The 13,603-nt window shown below is 47.8% G+C and overlaps 6 protein-coding genes across 6 annotated transcripts; 2 read left to right on the top strand and 4 right to left on the bottom strand.

Annotated features, from left to right (window-relative positions):
• Positions 1-775: 775 nt before the first annotated feature.
• HO173_009191 (uncharacterized protein) lies at positions 776-1,592 on the top strand (the record flags this gene model as incomplete). Its single annotated transcript, XM_037311082.1, has 2 exons — positions 776-871; positions 933-1,592. 2 exons carry the CDS (start codon positions 776-778, stop codon positions 1,590-1,592), a joined length of 756 nt encoding a protein of 251 aa, XP_037161949.1.
• A 281-nt stretch (positions 1,593-1,873) lies between these two features.
• Positions 1,874-5,082, bottom strand: HO173_009190 (uncharacterized protein; the record flags this gene model as incomplete). The annotated part of the gene is made up of 3 exons (XM_037311081.1): positions 1,874-3,007; positions 3,717-4,913; positions 4,963-5,082. The coding sequence occupies 3 exons, from the start codon at positions 5,080-5,082 to the stop codon at positions 1,874-1,876; spliced, it is 2,451 nt and encodes an 816-aa protein (XP_037161948.1).
• Positions 5,083-5,759: 677 nt separating this feature from the next.
• HO173_009189 (uncharacterized protein) lies at positions 5,760-7,099 on the bottom strand (the record flags this gene model as incomplete). Its single annotated transcript, XM_037311080.1, has 2 exons — positions 5,760-6,929; positions 6,980-7,099. The coding sequence occupies 2 exons, from the start codon at positions 7,097-7,099 to the stop codon at positions 5,760-5,762; spliced, it is 1,290 nt and encodes a 429-aa protein (XP_037161947.1).
• A 424-nt stretch (positions 7,100-7,523) lies between these two features.
• Positions 7,524-9,024, top strand: HO173_009188 (uncharacterized protein; the record flags this gene model as incomplete). Its single annotated transcript, XM_037311079.1, has 4 exons — positions 7,524-7,631; positions 7,689-8,000; positions 8,075-8,729; positions 8,798-9,024. The coding sequence occupies 4 exons, from the start codon at positions 7,524-7,526 to the stop codon at positions 9,022-9,024; spliced, it is 1,302 nt and encodes a 433-aa protein (XP_037161946.1).
• A 345-nt stretch (positions 9,025-9,369) lies between these two features.
• HO173_009187 (uncharacterized protein) lies at positions 9,370-10,816 on the bottom strand (the record flags this gene model as incomplete). The annotated part of the gene is made up of 2 exons (XM_037311078.1): positions 9,370-10,581; positions 10,661-10,816. The coding sequence occupies 2 exons, from the start codon at positions 10,814-10,816 to the stop codon at positions 9,370-9,372; spliced, it is 1,368 nt and encodes a 455-aa protein (XP_037161945.1).
• Positions 10,817-11,422: 606 nt separating this feature from the next.
• HO173_009186 (uncharacterized protein) lies at positions 11,423-12,938 on the bottom strand (the record flags this gene model as incomplete). The annotated part of the gene is made up of 2 exons (XM_037311077.1): positions 11,423-12,561; positions 12,638-12,938. The coding sequence occupies 2 exons, from the start codon at positions 12,936-12,938 to the stop codon at positions 11,423-11,425; spliced, it is 1,440 nt and encodes a 479-aa protein (XP_037161944.1).
• Between the last annotated feature and the right edge of the window lie 665 nt (positions 12,939-13,603).

Below are 13,603 nucleotides of genomic sequence, written 5' to 3'. Positions count from 1 at the left end.
AATTTTTAAAATTAGAATATTTCTTTAATTTTATATATATAAATTTTAATCTATATTTAATTAAATTTCGATTATATTAGCTTTTATAATATATAATATATTTATAATATAATATTAAATCTATTTATTTTTAATTATATCGCTTAATATCTTTAAATTTACTTTAAAATTAAGTTATTCTTATATTATAATTTTAATTTTTATAAAATAATTATTATCTCGAGCTTTAAGATTAACTTTATTTTTTATATCTAAACTTTAAATATTTTTAATAAAGCTTTTTAATATTTTTATAATCGAGATTATAATAATAATAATATTTATATATATTAGAATTATTTAAATATTTAAAATACTAATTACGCGTAATATTAAAGAAAATCTTTATATTATTTTAAATTTATTAATAAGACTTATTATTTTAAAAGTGTTTATAAATAATAATATCTCTTATAAGAATATATTATTTTTACTAAAAAGCGTAATAATTTAGCGATAATATTATATTTAATAATAAAAAAAAAAATAGATTTATATATAGAATTATATATAAGGTAATCTTGCTTCTTCTAGCCGCTTGCGGGCTAGGGTGTATAGGCTTTTCTACTACCCGCGAGGGTGTATAGGCTTTTCTGCTACCCGCGAGTGAGGGCATCTGCAATTTATTAAGCCAACGGAGACGGGACTTGCCGAATGCCGATAGCATATTACGTAAGCGGTCCTCAATCCACTCTTTGCTTTTGCTACTATTCTTGCATACCTAAGGCTTTATAAAATGCCAGAGGACTTTCCAGCTATTGAAGGTGGTGGCTCACTAATTCTTGCTTGGCAGATTCGAAATAAGCGAGTGCTCGTGGTGGGAGGGGGAGAAGTCTGTCCCCTGCACCTTCTCTCTTTGAGCCAGCAGTGGCGACTGATCATCGTCTACCCAGGTAGCAGCAGGTCGCATTCTCAACGTCCTTAACGCGGACGCCAAAGTAACCCTCATATCCCCTCGCGGTGGCCTCAACCCAGAAGTGGCATATCGTATAGAAAAGGGCCAAGTGGACTACCATGACCGCAAGTTTGAGCCGTCAGACCTGGACAATGTCGACATGGTTCTCACAGCCATTGACGACCCTGACGCATCCACCACCATTTGGAAGTTGTGTAAAGAGAAAAAGGTAGCGGCCAATATCGCCGACGTGCCTCCGGAATGCGACTTCTACTTCGGTAGCGTCCACAGAGATGGGCCATTACAGATCATGGTGTCTACGAACGGCAACGGACCGAAGCTGGCCAGTATCGTGCGGAAGCAGATTGCGAAGAACCTGCCCAAGAATATTGGGGCGGCCGTACAGAAAGTTGGTATGTTGAGGAAGAAGTTGAGGAAAGTGGCGCCAGACATCGAAGAGGGTCCAAAGAGGATGGGGTGGATGAGCAAAGTGTGCGAACAATGGAGTTTGGAGGATCTAGTGGAGATGGAGGAGAAGGATATGGAGAATTTGTTGGGCTTCTACAAGCCTAATACTGTGCCTACGTTCGAGGAGATACGGTGCGGCGATTTGGCCGATGGCTCTGCGTTTGATGGGAGTTTTGGGTGGTGGATATGATACAGTATTCCGAAAACCAGCGTCAGCTTTGGTTAGAGATACATGAAATGAGGCTGAAATACAGTCGCAAGAAGTTGGATTGTTAGATGTAAGAATCGGAAAAGAGTAACAGCAATGACGCATGCTCGACGCCTATTAAATGAAGCAGACCACCAGCAATTGATTCCGAACACTCAGCAATGTGAGCGGGGAAACTTAATACGTCTTCCTCGAGGACCTTCACCCTCAAAACAACTCATGCTCCAGGGGTTTCGCTGAGATGCAAGCCGTGTACTAGTACATCACATCGTCAATGCCTTCAATGCGGCTTGTACCTGGTTCGGATCCTTTGACTGCAACTTCCACTCCTTCAATTTCGCCTTCATCTGCGTGTTTTTTGGGTCGAAGGACAATGCCTCTTGAATCTCCTTAACGGCTCGAGCCATCTTTCCCATTCCCTGGCTTGCCAGCGCTCTCCGATGATAGAGCTTAGCCAGCGCGCCAGGCTCAAAGACAATATTCTTTCCAATTTTTTCTACCATGTTGATTACCTTGGTTGCCTTCTCGTGAGCAGCCGTCCACTGCTGCAAGCGGAGGAGTGCGGCGACCAAGTTGGACCCTATCCGGAATCCTAGTAAACCTGTTGCTCGGAGGAGATGCGTCTGTCCAGCGAGCTCGCCTTCTTCAAGGTAGCGGTTCCCGTCTTCACGGGTTACCAGAGCTGATTCGTACAGTGACTGAGCGAGCGCAAAGTCACCGGCGCGGAAGGCTTCGTTGCCCTTCTCGTTGATCTTGGCTGATGTGTCCAGAACCTCTTCCATGCTGTATGGTGCCCGACTGGCCCTCTTCTTGACGTCTTCCATTAGTTTCACATTGATATATTGGGTCTTGCCGTCCATATCCGCTATCTTAAGGTTCGTCATACTATGGAGCCCTGCGAAAGGTTCTAGAAGCTTACGCTGTTGCAGTAAAGGACGTGGTTTCCATGACACTCGGCTGGATTTTCTCATATGCGCGGAAGCGTCGACGTCCAGTGTGTAAGAGGGAAAAACTCCGAGTGACAATATGAGTCTGGACAAAAATCCGGAAATCTTGTCATCGAACTGTTTAAGTAATCTGCAGAACACCGGAAGCTCGTTGGCAGCAATCACAATTTGTGACTCAATCCCCGGCAGACAAAGGTCCACGTGCAAGCTGATAAGCAAATCTGACCGGAAACAGCGTACGTCGTCCTCTTTGGCGGCCAGTAGTGTCAAATCCTGTGTCAGGACTCCATCTAACCCAAAACCCTGAGGGTATTTGACCAGAACGAACAGATTTTCATTGTAGAGGACACGGCGGGATTCCTTGTTGATCTGCTTGTTGGTACGGAGGATTGCCGGCTGCAAGTCATACAAATGGCTGCATCCTAAGTTCCGTTTGATACGCGAAGGTATCTGAGTTCGAAATCAGCGACTTTGGATGCTAAAATACATTAATCGGCTAGTAAGAGGAGATTCACCTCATCATCACAAACGGGCCGCTTTGTGTACTCAGTGGACAGTAGGTACGAGTAGATCTCGTTGCGGATCTCCAGTGCTGTCTTTTCTAGAAAGGGACATGCCATTTGGCCTTCGCGGGAAGCAGACGGGTGCAAGGAAGTTCTGTGTCGTGTGGGAACTGTGCGGTTGAAGAACACAAATGAAGTTGTGCTAGCGGAGCTTTTCGCGAAAAAGAGTGGCTGGAATCGATGAGAGGAGTGAGGGAAGATGCGTACAGCTTATGGGAATCAATCTGGGAGTCGAAGGCTCGGAGCACAGAACAGAAAAGAAAGAGGAATCTTGGGGAGGGCGTCCACTCTTGAAACAGGTAAAGTCCGTTGGAGTAACCGTTTTGGGCTAGAGAAGAACAACGTGAGCAGTGTGATGTTTCTGATCAAGATAATGTCCTGTTCGTAGTCTAAGCCTGTATTCCCCCGGTCGTCCAACCATGTGGCTGATTTTCCGCAGAATCTATCGCTCGCCACCCTAGCCCTTTGCTTCGATGCATCTCTTCCCATCATACACGGATTTTCCTTCCCGCAGCGTCCTCTAGGTCTGTCCGGCACCCTCTCTGCAGTCGATTATGTTTTCAAACCCCAGACGATGACGCCCATGTCAGCGTTACCGCCGAGCTCTTCAATACGTTGGCGGTCATGTTTCCAAGATCCGCCGCCATGTCTTTATTATCAGGATGGGTTACTACCGCCTGAACCAGCTCATGATAGGCTACCTCGTAGTGACCCAACCCTCTACTAGCTTGCGACCTAAGGTGCCAAATCCGAGCAAATTCGGCGTCGGAGATCACGTTTTTGTGGGTGTAGAGCTCCACCCTTCCCCAGTTTTGAGCATGCTGGCACTCACGAAGCTGCAACAGGGCTGCCACAATCTCCAGACGCAGTGTGAATAAGAGGTGTTCCTTGGCGCGCGAGACCAGTAGTCCCTCGTATTTGCCTTTTGCAACTAAAGCAAAAAGGGATGAAGGCTGATGACCAGCCTCGATGTCGCTATACGCCTTCTCGTACGCTGAAATAGACGCGTAGAAGTCCTTGTTGCGAAAGGCCTCGTCGCCTTCTGCTTTGGTCGCACAAGCCGTGTTAATCAGATCCTCGACGGTTGGTGGCTCTCTCATAATACTGGCCACAATCTCACTCCTGTATTGCTCGTTCATCCGTCCTGCAATGATGACTCTGCCAATGCTGTGGAGCCTTCGAAAGGGTTCGAGAAGTCGCTTTACTCTGATATCGACTGGAATGGAGCCATCTTTCAAGCATCTTCTCAGCCGGTCGCCACGATTGATGACGTCCACAAGGAGTATTGTATGGTCTCGAGATGGGAACCTAGCACGACGGTATACGCAATGATGGACCTCTAGAATAACCTTGCAGAGCTGCTGTAAGTCATCGCAGGCAATCATGAACATGTTTTTTTGCCGCCAGTCGTTTTCGCTTCTCTTTCCGTTGGTCCACCAGTATTCTAGCGAAGCAGAGGTTGGTGCGGTGGGAAACTGACCAAAAAAGACGTCCATGGCGTAGTGTTCGAAATCTCTTGCTGTCTGATCTATCGCGAGGACCGGGAAGCCTCTTCGTTCGAAGAATTTTTTGATGCCTTCTTTTTTGGAAATCTCTTGCAGATGGTTGAAGGCTTTCATGACATTGCAATTATGGGATATGGACACGAATTGATTCCAACCATAAAAGACATGCTCGGCCTCCTTGTTGATCTGTCTGTTCGTGCGCAATATTGCTGTCTGAAAACGATATACATGCCCCGGCCGGTGTTGACTGCTTGGATTGACTTCTCTTGGGTTCCTTCTGCCGAGTCTCTGGAGTACGAGTAAGTATTGGAAAACAGCGTGACCCAGTGTCGCATACCGGTGCTTTGTGCAGGACGTATTCTTTAGTCGATTTGGTTGTCAGAAGATAGCCATATATCTGCTCGCGGATCTCCAAGGGCAAGCCGAGGAACAGACAACTTCCGCTAGTGTCGGACATTTCTAGCATGCGTTCTGTTGGAAGCTGTGACCTAGATCTAGACGTACGAGAATTGAGATCTTGTGAAGAAGCGAATCGATGTGGAAATGAAGCGGGTTGACTTGTGGAGAATTGACGTTAATTAAATACACTGTGATGATGTGAATTTGCTGTGTTGTTGGCTGCAAGTCTCATGGAAAAGCCACTAAAAAACAAGATTATGTCAAAAAGTGGGTGAAGGTTTCTCCATCTACTCATACCCGTCACTCCCAACAGTCTGGCGACTTACTTGCCAGTGCCGGAATTAGTTCTGTCCACCAAGGGTGCTAAAACAGCCCCCGGTTGGTGGGTGCCTCCACTAGAGGCCTAGGACCAATAAATATATAGAAGAGGCAATCAGCCAGCTATCAATGCTAATTCTTGTATAGAAATTCACACTCAGCTACAGATAGAACAAAATGACATTGAGCGCAAATGTTTGTTTCTTCCTTGCCTGTTGGGATTTAGCGAATGGCTGGCAACGAGTCACAGTTAACTTGGGACTTTCACTGGTCTTGTGCTCCTGTTCTCGATGGCTCAGGAAATGTTCAAAGGACTTAGAACTATCAGGTGCGTGGTAGTGTCATAATAAGTAACTCCAATATTCGTCCTAATGGCTATGTAGCAGAGTTCTTACACCTCCTTTTTCAAAAGAATACTCAAACGGCCTCTGCTTGCTGCTTCCCCGGTCCCAGAAGGCTAGACAAGATAGCTATCTCAGCCAGGATTCCCAGATCATTGGGTTGTATCAGCCTCGCCATCTCCATCTCTTTAAGGGCTTGTTCCAGCTCTCCCAGCCCCTTGCTCGCCAAAGCTCGGCAGAACCACATCTGTGAGAGTATTTCACGTGTATCTCTGAGACCGCGGGCGACGGCAAGAGTCCAATGATGCGCCATTTCAAATCTTTTGAGCTGTAAGCTCGCTTTGGAAAGGCCCAAGTAGACTTTGTGTTGGAGCAAATTTTTGACCCCGCCGATGACCATTCCTGTATATGTACCTTCGACCATCGTCTCAAGTTTTGGGCGCTTCTGGCTGCCGGCATGGAGCTTTTCAAGAGCGCTCTTGTACACAAAAACAGCTGAATGGAAGTCTCTCTTGAGGAAAGCTGCGTCACCTTGTTCTACCAGTGAGGACACTGCATGAACCAGGTCTTGCGCGCTCGGTGCTCGCCTTTGAATTCTCTGCCTGATGGCCTCAGAATATAGCGTTGGCACGGGGCCTTCGATTATGACGAGTCCTATGTTGTGAAAGTAAGCGAGAGGCTCTAGAAGTCTTCGTATAGCTGGTCTTGGACCCTCATTTGCGCGGTTGTGCTGATCAGTCTTATGCAGGACATCTACCAGAAGCATTGCTTTCTTGAGATGTAACATCGAGTCGGACTCTGCATCTGTTTTTGCTGCCCTCATACTGAGGAGTAGGAATATTTTGCAAAATTGCAGCAAATCGTCAGACGCGATCATGAATTTTGGTCGGATTTCCCATTTCTGTGGCTTCGGGCTGTTCCACCACCTTCCCCGAGCGTCTCTCCTATTAGCTCTACCGAGATAAATCTCCATAGCGTAGCCGTCGAAGAGCCGCGCTTTTTTACCACGCGCAAGGACAGGGAAGCCACGTCCATCACACTGGCTCTCGAGGAGATCGAACTTTTCTCCGAAGGCTGAGATCTCCCCGCTGCTGTAATTATGGGAGACCGAGACGAAAAGATTCGTATTGTGAAAGACGGCCGTAGCTTCCTGGTTGACCTGGTGGTTGCAGCGGAGTATGGCTGGCTGAAAGTGGTACTTGTGAGCTGGACGGTAGTGGGATCCTTTGTATTTGCTATCAGAAATCTGGTATGCGTTGTCAGTATCCAGCTGAGTGACTGGGAAGCAATACCTACCGTGATCTTTTCTATCATGTCTTCTCTTGTGTACTTGGTGGAAAGCAGATAGGAGTAAATGGGGTTCCGAATCTCGAGTGGAAGACTCAGAAACGGACACAGTTCTCGGCTGTCGGCCATGTCTGGACTTTACAGTTCGAATCATTCGAATCAAGTCACGTCTTCAGGAATCCAAGCCAAGCGACCCGGTGGGCGTCAAGGATAAAGAAGTCAAGTCAGTGACCATGGGAGCCTTGGAAGATTGCAGTACCTGTCACGCCTCGGGTAGTTGACCAATAGCAGACTGTGTCACGCTGGAGGAACACTGCCTGGGTTGTTAATGAAGTGGCGATAACACCAATCACGGTTGAAGAAGGTTAGTCTGGAAAATTTCAATCTTACAAGACCAATAAGATCATCACCCCAAAACACATCAACTATCTTCGACACCACGTCCATACCATCGATAAAAACTCCCCATCTCCCCATCAGCACACGCCACTTTATCAACCCTGTATCCTGTCAGCGTATAACGAAACCATCGATACGCGCAAGCCCTTGAACAATGGAGACACCTCCGTTCTTGCGACTCGCTGCCGAGACTCGTGACCAGATATATGCTTACTTACTCTCAACCAAGTACACCAAGCACTACCCCAGGGAAGAAGACCCAGTAAGTTACCCAGCAAAAATCTAGTTCAACATGGCAAGAGCTCAAAAGATGTACTAGGAATGGGAGTATAACTATGACTTAACCAAAGACTTCGACTGCACACCTCGTCCTACACATGTTTATCGTTTCCACCCCGGAATCCTAGGGGCCAATCGCCAGATTAACCGGGAGGCCAGCTGTGTCCTATACGATCAGAACATGTTTGTGGAGGTGACATCTGACCTCACAGATTGGAACGTCGACTTTGAATGGCTTGGGGTGCCGATTGTTGCAGAAGGTGCGATAGCATCTGGCTTTGTCTATAGTGTCTTGCACATCAAAGTCGAGCTGGAACACCTTATCCACTACCAGGATAAACATCCTTTTCAGGTGTGTACTCCAAAGAGTACTGTAACTCGTTTTTCTGTTCTGGATCAGGTATACTAACTCTTGACTGTTCCTAGCGTATCTTCGCCGGAGCTGATCTGCCAGCCTTTTGCACTGCGTTACTTCTTGGTGGGGAATCGTCAAAGGCCATCTATGAGAGCACGCTCTTAGTCAACCTGCACTGCAATACAACAGCTGAAACAAGCCCAAACCGTGCTTCCTTCACCATACCGCAAGTGAAAAGCTTGCTAGAACCTCTTCGCATTCTCCACAGCTTTCAATCCACCAAAATCACCGGATCTTTGGACGAACAATACAAGACAGAGCTATGCCTGGACATCTGCAAAAAGGCCCCCAGCCTCCAAGAACGCTCGTTCAAGGTGCGAGATAAGATCCGAGAAGGCGACGATGTCTTCAACGCCCGAAATACTAAACCTAAAGACCTTTTCCGTCAGGCCATCAGACTCTACGAAGCCGCCATGACCGACCTGAAAAACTCATGCTCCATATTCGACCGGCCTGTGCGGATGTTGGGGAACCCTATCTCATTTTCCACCGCTGGAAGCGACTTCCACCACGTCTATACAAACATTGTATTCAGCCTCCGCATCAGGCTGGCAGCAGCTCACGCCCAACTGGAACAGTACGAACAATGTCGCAAATGGAGCGGACGGGCGGTGAGGACCATCGACCAGGATGGGGGTCCACCCGACATCGACCACGAGGCCGATCGTCGCTACCTAAGGGCTTATGAACTGCATGCGCGTTCCAATAACAAACTCGGTCGGTGGGGGAAGCAGTCAGCTCGATGCAGAAAGCGGTGGACATTGCACCCCATCTGGAAGAGGAGTTGAAACTGTTCGAGGATGACGAGAGGAAACACAGAGAGAGACAGCTGAGGACGGTCAGAGAAGTTCTAGCTCTGGCAGGGAAGGGTCTGGACAGGGATGGACGCAAGAAGAGGTATGGACAGCCGTTCGTGATGAGATATCCTGCGGACTTTGATAGAGTCAAGAAAAGTTCTTAGGGTGTTCTTGATAGGGGGTTGATGGGATGCAGTTGAGAGAGGATGGAAGTATTTGGCGAGGGATTCAGGTCAACGGTGTAGGCCTGAACTGCGAGGTAGCGTGAATCAGTGTGAAAAAAAATCCTGCTTTGTCCCCAGACTCAAAGACTGTCGTTGGCTGTGCAGGCTATTCCTTCACCACGCAGAACAGGTTTTGGAATAACAAGAAATGTGCACAGGTAAAGACTGCATGCCTCTGAGATCCAGAACTTTGAAGTTGCTTGCCTGGAAAGTAGGCCAGTCTACCATGACGACAAGATACATAGCCAATGTTTAGAGGCTCTGCCTACTGAGCTGTCTTTCCAGCTACCTTTGCGATCCCCCCAACCTCCTCTGATTCCGCACCACCAGTGGGCGCACCCACCAGTTCGTACCCTTTCCGAACGCATGTTCCGTAGGCACAATCCCCTGCTTCTCAATCTCCAGCTCCAACCTCTTGTACTCCCTCTCCAACCTCTTGTTTTCCGGGCAATAAAACAACGCCTCTCCCACCCCGTAGATCGCCCGATTCAGGTCTCCGAGGCCTTCGTAGGCCAGTCCGCCCCAGAGGTACGGCTTCGCGCAGTCGGTGGTTGTGAGATACAGCCCCTCCCACTCTTCCGGTGGTGTTCCGCGCGTGTTTCTCTGTTTGATGGCCTCTTTTGCGTGGTCCGTCGCTCTCCTGTATTCACCTACTTTCACGAGAGCGCCCGCCATGTCCGAATGAATCCGGATTTTGAACCTCCTCACGGCGTGCGGTGTGCTCATCCCAGCATATTGCCCTGTCGTCACAAATCCCGTGTAATCAGCCCAATGGTGGTTTACCTGAACTTCGCTGATTGCTGATGTGTACAAGGAGAGTGAGAGTTCGAAATGGTGATTGCGGAAGGCTTCGTCGCCTTGTTTTTGGAATGCCGATGCAGTAGTGACGATTTTTGCTACTGTTGGCTCCCGTTGTGTAGCGCTTGCTACAATCGACTGCCTATATGGTTCATTCACCGATCCTTGGATGTCTAGATCATCCACGTCGTAGAGGAGTTTGAATGGGTCTAGGAGATTCCGGATGCGTGGACAAACATAAGAGGTACACGGCTGTGTTTCAGTGGACCACTGATCGAAGTCATCGAAGACAGAGACCGCGAACGAACTTTGTGCAAGGCATCGATTGCCTTGCTGGCTGTAAGCCCTCAAAGTACGTAACAAGTTGGGCAATTGGTCGCTCACGAACAGACATGTCTTAAAGTCAAGATGGGCGCAATCGCAGTTTTTGTGATCCCCGGTAGTCCCTGATCGAGGGCAATAGTGGATGACGTCCATGGCGCGGTGCCTGAAAGAGCCAGCCCGGATGCCGTGAGTGAGGAGGAGAAGACCTTGCGACGACCAGAGAATGTGCCCAACGTTAGGGTGGTTGGTGGTGAAGCGGAAGAACAGGTTTTCCGTTCGGAAAATGTGTATGGCCTCTCGGTAGACCTGGCGATTCGTGCACAGGATTTGTTTGTGAAAAGGGTAGGTGTAGTAGGTGGTTTCGAATGCGCGACCCTATTTATACCGTCGGCGTTAGCCCTGGACCATAAAGGAAGAGTACAGAGCTCTCGATGAAGACGGTAAATGTACTTACCGGGTATGGGATCTTGCATTTAATGTACTCTGAGGAGAGTAGATAGCGATAGATTTCATCCCGGATCTCGGTAGGTAGCCTGAGAAGTGCACAAGTCGGAGGATCTTTGTCTGAAGGCATCAAATCCGCGGGAGTAGACCTAGGGGACTCAGACATTGTCGGATACTTGGATGACCTCGAGTGTCGGTCTCTGATGTTGGTCCGAAAAAAGGGTGTTCAACTTAGTGTCGTAGTAATTGAAAGGTCAGTCTCGCTGGGTCTAGATCCAAATGTGTCGTTTACCAAAAGCCTGAAATGGCATGCCGTTGCCCCAGTATGGTGACTAAATGATGTGGTCGTGTATCAGGTGTTGATCCTTCGTTGCTGGGTTTATGATGGCAGTAAATGTTGGAAGAGAGTTATGCAAAAGTTGTTGTGTGCTCTTCGGCTGACAAAATAGAAGAAGGCTAACCCAAAGAAGACCATCCAACACTCTTCCGTGAAGCTTCACTCCAGTACCTTTAATGTGATAGAGCTAATTTGGCAACGTAAAACATGATAAGAGATGGATATTGGTCGTCTCTATCACAGGGAGAGAATTATTTTGACTACTTAGAATCGGGGTACCGTTCGAAGCCACTTTCCCAGTCCGTTTGTTTCTTTTTCGCTCAGTGGTATGGCAGTAGCTCATCTTGGCCCCACATGAAAGACAGCCCACCATGCTTCCATAAGCAGAGTCTATATGGCATGTTTTTCTATATTCCATGCTTCAAGGTTCTTCCATCACACCACGCTCTGAGCTACAGCAGAGGGTTGACGCTTCTTTAACCTTGTAGTCCTCCTATCCAAAGCCCGCGCCCCATTCATCTGCAAATCGCTATTCATCTTTTTCCGTACAAACCCACACAAGGATTTTCTCTCTTCCTTCATTGCCTCATCATCAGGACAAAAAGTCAGCCCAAGGTCGAGATCCATGAGCGCTTGAACCGGCTGACCCAAGGCCTTTCCAGCCATGGCCTGGATGAACATTATGCGAGCCCAGTCTGGCCCTTCCGGTGGACTAAAAGTACGGTAGCGATCGAACAATTTTGTGAGCCTCAAGTCCTGCGCACAGCGATAGGATTTGGCATGTTCTCCAAGCTCCAAGTACGAAGAAGCTAGCAGACATCTGAGATTGATTTCGAGGGTTTGCATTGCTGTCGTGACCTGTTTATCGGGAGTTTCTGGTGTCGCTACCGTCACTGGATGGATTGTAAGGCGCATGTGGCCTGACCTCAACAAATCTAAAGCCGACTCGAATGTTGTCACCGCTGTGGCAATGTTGCTATTCTGCATAGACTGGGTGCCCTCCTCTCTGCGCTTGGAGATCATGCATACCAGATCCGCAGCTGTGGGTGGCTGTCGCGCAGCACAATATTCGATGCTCTCCTTATATGATGGCGTCACATGGCCTCCTACTCTGACTCTCATACCATAGAGACGACGAAAAAGCTCCAGTAGTCTCTTCACCGAGAAAGGGTCCGTCTCAGGCTTGGTTTTATTGCTCTCAACATCCGCAAAGCGTTGAACATTAATTTGGACACAGACGTTAGTCGAAATCCATATCTCCCTCTTCCAGTGTCTAAGACCATGGATATTCAATCCCGGTAGAATGTTGCAAAAGGAAGGTAGATCGTCTCCAGCTATGATAAACTGATCAAAAGGGGTATGCGATCGCTCGTCACTATACCAGTGAGGGCTGATGTGCACTCTCATGGAGAGATGCTTGAAGTTGCTCGCATGGTGGTCAGTGGCCACAACGACGACCCCTGCCATTTTCGAGTCAAACCCAAAGCGTGAGGGCGTGAGAGATACAAACAGGTTTTTGCGATAGAATATATCGGCAGCCTCAAAGTATGCTTGTCGATTTGTGCCTAGGATTCCTGTTTGAAAGCGTTAGTAATGAGAAGGCTGACATGATGGAAAGCCGTCCTATTGTTTCGGAGAGCATTAGCATACTTATGCTGACAAAAGGAATAAAGATTAAAGATTGGTGTTCTCCATCGAAAGAAAGACTCACCCGTGGGCCTTGCAGGTGGTACGTCAGCTCGACTTTGGTGTACTTGGTCGACAGCAAGTAGCGATAGATTTTGTTTCGCAACTCCGCTGGTAGGTCGAAAAAGGGGAAAGTTGCCTTGCTGCTAACTTCCCGCATCTTTACGTGTCCGGAAAGCCTGCTGTTGGTGAGGTCGCTGACCCGAGTCGATGTCGAGATCAATGTTTCTTCACCCTTAATGTCGCGGACTGAATAGATGCTCATAGCTGGTATTGCAGTGTGAATAGAATGATAGCTATGAAGAGGTCCATTTCGGTGTGAAGTCTGTATATGTAGGTACTGTCAAGCCGCGCTTGACCTAATTAGGTAGTGTGTTTTGTAGGAGGGCTGAAATTGTGACACTAAAGATTGTTAGTTATGACTTCGAGGATTATGTAGGGTTGTTTGTGTTGTGACGAGGGATGGTGTTGGGACACGCCATGAAGGCACCTATTGTCTGCCCAGTCATTGGTGTCAACGAATCAGGGAACCAGTCCAATGAAGAGCGGCGGCTGAAGGGCAGCAGGGTCATGTAGGCTAGTATGAGGCCGCAGGACTGGCTCATGCAATAGCCCCCGTACGTCAGATGACACCGGGACCGTATGATCTGGGGAACTCGGGCCAAGAACCTCCTTCACGAAGACCCTTTCTGCTCTAGCACTATACGTTTGAGATACAATTCGCATATTTAAGCTCGAAGATATCGAAATTAGAGGAGGGCACAAAGTGTGCGAATGACACGATTTATGAGCCGGGAACTATGGATATATAGTTCTAGGATATTGATTGACTTGTGGTGTAGCAAGCTAAGCCAAGGCCCTTGTGGCTTTTTGGGCTAAATAGCTATCAAAATAAAGCACCTTTTGTCTGATAAACACTTGAAAAACAAG

The sequence above is a fragment of the Letharia columbiana genome (genome assembly GCF_014066305.1).
Source record: "Letharia columbiana isolate WasteWater2 chromosome Unknown Sc0000038_s0, whole genome shotgun sequence".
Classification (NCBI taxonomy): Eukaryota; Fungi; Ascomycota; class Lecanoromycetes; order Lecanorales; family Parmeliaceae; genus Letharia; species Letharia columbiana.
The sequence above is the reverse complement of the archived record's forward strand: the minus strand, read 5'-3'. Positions and strand labels throughout refer to the sequence as shown.